Source organism: Myotis brandtii, unplaced genomic scaffold (genome assembly GCF_000412655.1).
Source record: "Myotis brandtii unplaced genomic scaffold, ASM41265v1 scaffold987, whole genome shotgun sequence".
NCBI lineage: Eukaryota > Metazoa > Chordata > Mammalia > Chiroptera > Vespertilionidae > Myotis > Myotis brandtii.
Window position 1 is genome coordinate 605,967 of NW_005372107.1, and position 5,820 is coordinate 611,786.

Here is a 5,820-nt window from a genome sequence, read left to right on the forward strand (position 1 = left end):
TCTCTGGGCCAAAATCATGGTGGCAGCAGGCCTGGGTTCCTTCTAGAGGCTCTAAGGGAGAATAATTTTCTTGACTTTTCTAGACTCTAGAAGCTGCCAAGTTCCTTGACTCGTGGCCCTGCATCACTCAATCTCTGCTTCCATTTTCACATCTGCTCTGACTTCTTTTTCCCTCTTCCCCTTATAAGGACCCTTGTGACTACATTGGGCTCACAAATAATCAGGATATTCCCATCTCAAAATCCTTAATCACATCTGCAAAGTCCATTCTGCCATGTGTAAGCTAACATATAGGTGCTAGGGGTTAGGATGGGGACAACTTTGGGAGACCATTATTCTGCCCATCACAGGGTCCCTCCCATTTCATTTTTTCCCACCTCAGCTAACTCACAGATTAGCCTGTCCTCTCCCCACTCATCTACAGCAGGGGTCGGCAAATTGCCGCCCATAGGCAAAATCCAGCCCACTTGCTGTTTTTGAAATAAAGTTTTATTGGAACACAGCCACAAATTCATTACAGTGTCATGAGTGTGGCTGCTTTTACAACAGCAGAGTTGAGTAGTCATGGCAGATGCCGTATGGCCTGCAAAACCTAAAAATATATACCACCTGGCCCTTTACAGGAAGTTTGCCAACCCCTGATCTCCAGGTGGGGTTGTCACATGTCAGAACCAAGGCTCCCCTACTTGTTCTTCAAAATGGACTTAAGCTTACTTTTTTTTTTTTTTTGCCACTACTTGACTAGTGACCCGTCTCCTCACTAAACCAGGCCTGTCTCATTTACTGCTGTATTCCTAATACCCTATTCAGGTCCTAGCACACAGTAGGTGCTTAATGTGTAGGATGAAGAGCAGTCCAATGTTAGCTCACTCATCTGATTTTATAGTGAGAGAAACTGGCTCTAAGAAGGGAACTGACTTGCCCAAGATGATGATGCTTGCACCCTTACAAGGGCCTTATAACACTCCCATTTTATAGATAAGGTATCTGAGTCCAGAGAAGTGCCAAAGGTTGTCCAAGGCCCCTCGGCTCATACGCAGTGGGTCAGGGCTGGCTCCAAAGCTAGGACTTTACCTACTATCAGCAGTATGCCCCTTGTTCTGGCTTTTATCATTTATATCTTGGGAATCTTTCCACATCGGTACACAATGAGCTGATTTCCACCCCCTACAGCCACATCTTCCAGTCTATGGCTGTATTGTAATTAATTAGCTGGTCTCAATTGATGAACACTTGGGTTGTTTTCCATCTTTGGGCACAACCATAATGCTGCAGCGAACATCCTTGTCCTTATGCCTTGTTCACATGCTGGAGTTTATAGGATACATTCTTAGAAGTGGAATAGCTGACACGAGCAGGTGTGCATTTAAGTATTTCATAGGTACAGCCAAATGGCCAAAATGGAAGCACCAATTTAACTTACAACAGGAGAGAGCCTGTTTTCCCACACTCCCCACCAGTAACTTACAACAACAGGAGAGAGCCTGTTTTCCCACACTCCCCACCACCCCACAATGCTAGCAGACTTTGTACCTTCGCAAAATGAATAGTCAGGAAAAACCAGAGCCAGTTCTTTCCCACCACAGCTCCAGGTCCATGGTTTGGGGCCGGTTAACTCTCTGTGGTTGATACATTCCCTCCCCTTCCCCAAAGTGGGTGAGCCAAGAGTTCCTCCACCTTTTAAGTTACAGCCCAGTAAGGAGGAACCAACCTCCCTGCCAGCTACAAGAGGCAAGCCTGGTTTAGAAATGCCACCTCTGTGTTTACTGGAGCTGGCGGCAGAGGGCGCCGGTGAGCCAAGGGGAGGGCTCACTCCCGCTCCCCCTGACTCTCAGCCTGGTGGTGGCTGCGTTGGTGAAGGAGCAGGAGGCGTCTCTGGCCAAAGGCCTGGCCGCAGCTGGAGCAGCGATGTCGTCGGGCGGTGGCCTGGCTGCTCGGCGCGGTGGGGGGTTCATGACATAGGCGATGGGCAGCCAGTTTGGAGGGGAATGAAAAAGCCTTGGGGCAGTGCGGACAAGGATAGGGGCGGGCATCCGTGGCATGGTGCGTGTGTCGGTGGGCAGCCAGTTTGGAGGGGTAGCAGAAGGACTTGGAGCAGTCAGGGCATGGGTAGGGGCGGGCGGGCGCGTGGGTCCAGAGGTGGGCTGCCAGCTTGGAGCGGTGGCCAAAGGCCTTTGGGCAGTGCGGGCACGAGTGCGGGCGGGCGCCGCTGTGCGTGAGGCGGTGGGCTGCCAACTTGGAAGGGTAGGAGAAGGCCTTGGGGCAGTCGGGGCACGGGTGGGGGCGAGCGCCACCGTGTGCCAACCGGTGCGTGGCCAGCTTGGACGGGTACGAGAAGGCCTTGTCACAGTCGGGGCATCGGTGCGGGCGTTGGGGCGGGGGTCGTCGGCGGGGTCGAGATGGCGTCTCTGTGGAGGCAGCAGGCCCCGGAGCCGACTGGTGGGGCTTCTTGGACGAACCCTGGTGGGGAGCTAGGGTACAGGCGGGCTGGTGGGCTCCTGGCTGCAGCCAACTCCCTAAATCTAGTCCAGGCTCCCCGACGCCCACCCCACTTTGATATCTGAATGTATCTGGGCACCTCCAGCCGCTGCCATCCATCGTCCTAAACGGCTCCAAAGCATCACCTACCTGGATCCCCAAAGCGAAGCCTTTCCCAAAACCGCTTCTAGGATTTTCCAAGGTGATCACCCTGAATTTTTGCATGTCACCCTCCCTGCCCCTCCTGTAATTTCCCCGAGTCCTAGAAATGATCACGCAGGTCCCGCAAAGCCAACCCAGGATTCCCCGGAACGTCACATTTTAGGGGATCCCAAACTGTCATCACCCTGGGCTCTCAAACTTTCACCACACACAGGGCCGCTCTCACCTCCGCCTGTGGTCACTGCTTCCTTGCCTGCAGGACTAGGATCTGTGGCCTCAGCCGCCGGCTCTGCATCTCGCTCCAGCATCTTGCTGGCCCAGAAACCTAGAGGAGGGCGTAGGGAGGTGGAGGGGCGTCGCTGGTGGTTATTAGGCTAATGGAGATAGGGCTGGAGGTTCCTAAAATCAGGGGTCAGTCTGTTCAAGGAGCCTGGTCTCATTTAAATCTGGGATCCTAAGCAAGGATGGGAGTTGCTGGAAGGCGGAGCCTAAAAGCACGAGGGGCGGGGCTATGCAAATCGGACGCAGAAGCATTCCCTTTGGCACCAGCGGTTCTCAACCTGTGGGTCGCGACCCCTTTGGGGGTCGAACGACCCTTTCACAGGGGTCACCTAAGACCATCGGAAAACACATATATAATTACATATTGTTTTTGTGATTAATCACTATGCTTTAATTATGTTCGATTTGTAACAATGAAATTGGGGGTCACCACAACATGAGGAACTGTATTAAAGGGTCGCGGCATTAGGAGGGTTGAGAACCACTGCTAGACCCACGGTTGGAGCCTTCCAGCGGAGTAGCTGGGCCTCTGAACAACTTGAACGCAGCGTTCCTGGTGCAGGGAGGGCGGAGCCTCTGTCCAAAATGGGCGGAGCTATACAAATAGTACCCCAAGTCCGCTGCTCTGCAGCTCAGACCCAGGGGCGGGGCCTAAGATTCAGTGGGCGTGTGTCTTTCACAAGTTTCCCAGGAGAGGGGCCTAAGGGCTCCCGGCGGAATTTCACGTCAAAGAGGTATCTTTACCTTTTGGCTTAGTCTCAGTCCATTGACGCCACGAGGGCCGCTAAATTTCTTCCTCGTTGCTAAATTTCATCCCCGGTGTGGAGTTGAAGCCGTAGAGAGCAGAGAGGAGACCTGGAGGGAGACAGAGAAAGAATGTGGCGTGTGTCGGGGATCTCAAGCGTCCCGGGCCTCGGGATCGTGGCATTCGGACACCAGTGCACCCTCCCAAGGCTCAGGCACAGATGCAGCCCCACCGGAACCTATGCATCAGCATCCCAAACGATCCCACCCCGGGAGATTCTAGCGCCCCGCCCCTAACCCATTTCCCCAAGAACCAAGCGTCTGGGCCCGGACCCCAGCACTCTCACCTGCGGACTGCACCTCCCCGGGGGCGGGGCTGCGGGCCCCTCCCGCGGAGGCCGAGGTCGCAGCCCCGCTGCCCTCGGATGGGAAGGAGTTGCACCGCACGCCGTGCACCCAGCGACCGTAGGGCAGGGCAAGGTGCGCTCCAAAGCGGCAGGGTCCAGCCTCATTTCCATCCCCTCCTCCCATGCGGTGCCGGTGGGGGCGTCAGTACGCAAGCGCAGTCACAGCTGGCGGAGGCTGCGGCGTGGGAGACAGAGTCGAAGGAGGGGTGGGTGCGCGAGGCAGTCTCGTTGGTGAGCAAGCGCAGAGCTACGGGCCGAAGGACAGTGGGAAAGGGTACAGAGGTTTGCTGGGCCTACGGTGGCTGATTGGAGTCAAGAATGTGCTAACGGGGAGACGCTGCGCTTAGACCTCCCTGAGACAGCGCCCAGCACAGGCACCTGCGCTTTTCTGCTTCTTTCGGAGCATTTAGGAGCCCGCGTTCCGTCTCCGGGTGCAGTTTCTACAGCTGCCCAAGCCGTCGCTCAAGGCTTTTGCAAAAAGTCTGGCTAATTCCGGGACAGAGGGCGGGGCGGAGCTAACGCCCCATAAAAGGCACTTTAATTTGCATAGCGCCCAGGCACCCTTCGCCATTGGGTGATTCAAGATTCTCCGCCCCTCCCACTCCAATGGCAGGACCCAGGGGAGTGACCGAGGGCCCGGGTCGCGAGGTGCCCAGGCCGGTGTTTCCAGAGGGGTTGGAGCTCCTGCTTTGCATCCTTCCGCGAGCAGTGACGGGCACCTTCCCGCCCCGCACGGGAGTGACCGTGAAGTGCCCGTAGGAATCTCCTGCATGGGTGGTGGTTCTTCAGCCACAAGGTCTGGCGAGCCCTGGGAGCTATGGGAGTTACCCTGAGGGGTTATTTGGGCTCTGGAGCCAGATTGCCTGGAATCTTGGCTCTGCCACTTTCTAGCTGTGTGACCTTGGGCCTCAGTTTCCTCATCTATACAATCCAGGTTGTTAGGATTAAATTCAGTAATCCATGGAAAGTGTTTAGAACAGTGCCCACGGTGCTCAATAAATTAGTCAATTCTATCTCAGGGCCTTTGCACTAGCTGTGCCTCTTTCTCCAAGGCCCTTCGTCCATCAGTTTGTTTGCTGATTCCCCCTTCAGGTCTCAGTTCAAATATTACCACTGCAGAAGGCCTCCCCTGCCCACCCTATCTCATAGGGCTCCCCTTTCTCCATTACTTGTATACACTTAACATTGTATACCTGTCTTCTAGAATGTGAGCTCTGTTAAGATGGACAACTTGGCCCTAACCGCGCGGTCGGCAAACTGCGGCTCGCGAGCCACATGCGGCTCTTTGGCCCCTTGAGTGTGGCTCTTCCTAAGCCTTAGGAGTACCTTAATTAAGTTAATAACAATGTACCTACCTATATAGTTTAAGTTTAAAAAATTTGGCGCTCTAAAGAAATTTCAATCGTTGTACTGTTGATATTTGGCTCTGTCGACTAATGAGTTTGCCGACCACTGCCCTAACCGAATCGATTTGGCTCAGTGGATAGAGCATTGGCCTGCGGACTGAAGGGTCCCGGGTTCGATTCTGGTCAAGGGCATGTACCTTGGTTGCAGGCACATCCCCAGTAGGGGGTGTGCAGGAGGCAGCTGATCGATGCTTCTCTCATTGATGTTTCTAACTCTCTATCCTTCTCCCTTCCTCTCTGTAAAAAATCAATAAAATATATTTAAAAAAATAAAGAAAAATATACTAATTAAAAAATAAAGTTATTAAAAAATAAGATGGACAACTTGTCTATCTTGTTAA

General features: G+C 53.8%; 1 protein-coding gene across 1 annotated transcript; it reads right to left on the reverse strand.

Annotated features, from left to right (window-relative positions):
* Positions 1-1,460: 1,460 nt before the first annotated feature.
* On the reverse strand, positions 1,461-4,553 carry ZNF575 (zinc finger protein 575). Its single transcript, XM_005886507.2, has 4 exons — positions 4,014-4,553; positions 3,667-3,777; positions 2,867-2,965; positions 1,461-2,471 (listed from the first exon to the last, which is right to left on the reverse strand). The coding sequence occupies exons 3-4, from the start codon at positions 2,946-2,948 to the stop codon at positions 1,810-1,812; spliced, it is 744 nt and encodes a 247-aa protein (XP_005886569.1). The 5' UTR covers positions 2,949-2,965; positions 3,667-3,777; positions 4,014-4,553; the 3' UTR covers positions 1,461-1,809.
* Positions 4,554-5,820: the final 1,267 nt, after the last annotated feature.

Coding starts and splice junctions, on each gene's coding strand:
- ZNF575 (XM_005886507.2), bottom strand. CDS start 2,948: ATGCTGGAGCGAGATGCAGAGCCGGCGGCTGAGGCCACAGATCCTAGT. Junction 2,472..2,866: donor AGCAGTGACCACAGGCGGAG/GTGAGAGCGGCC, acceptor CCTGTACCCTAG/CTCCCCACCAGGGTTCGTCC.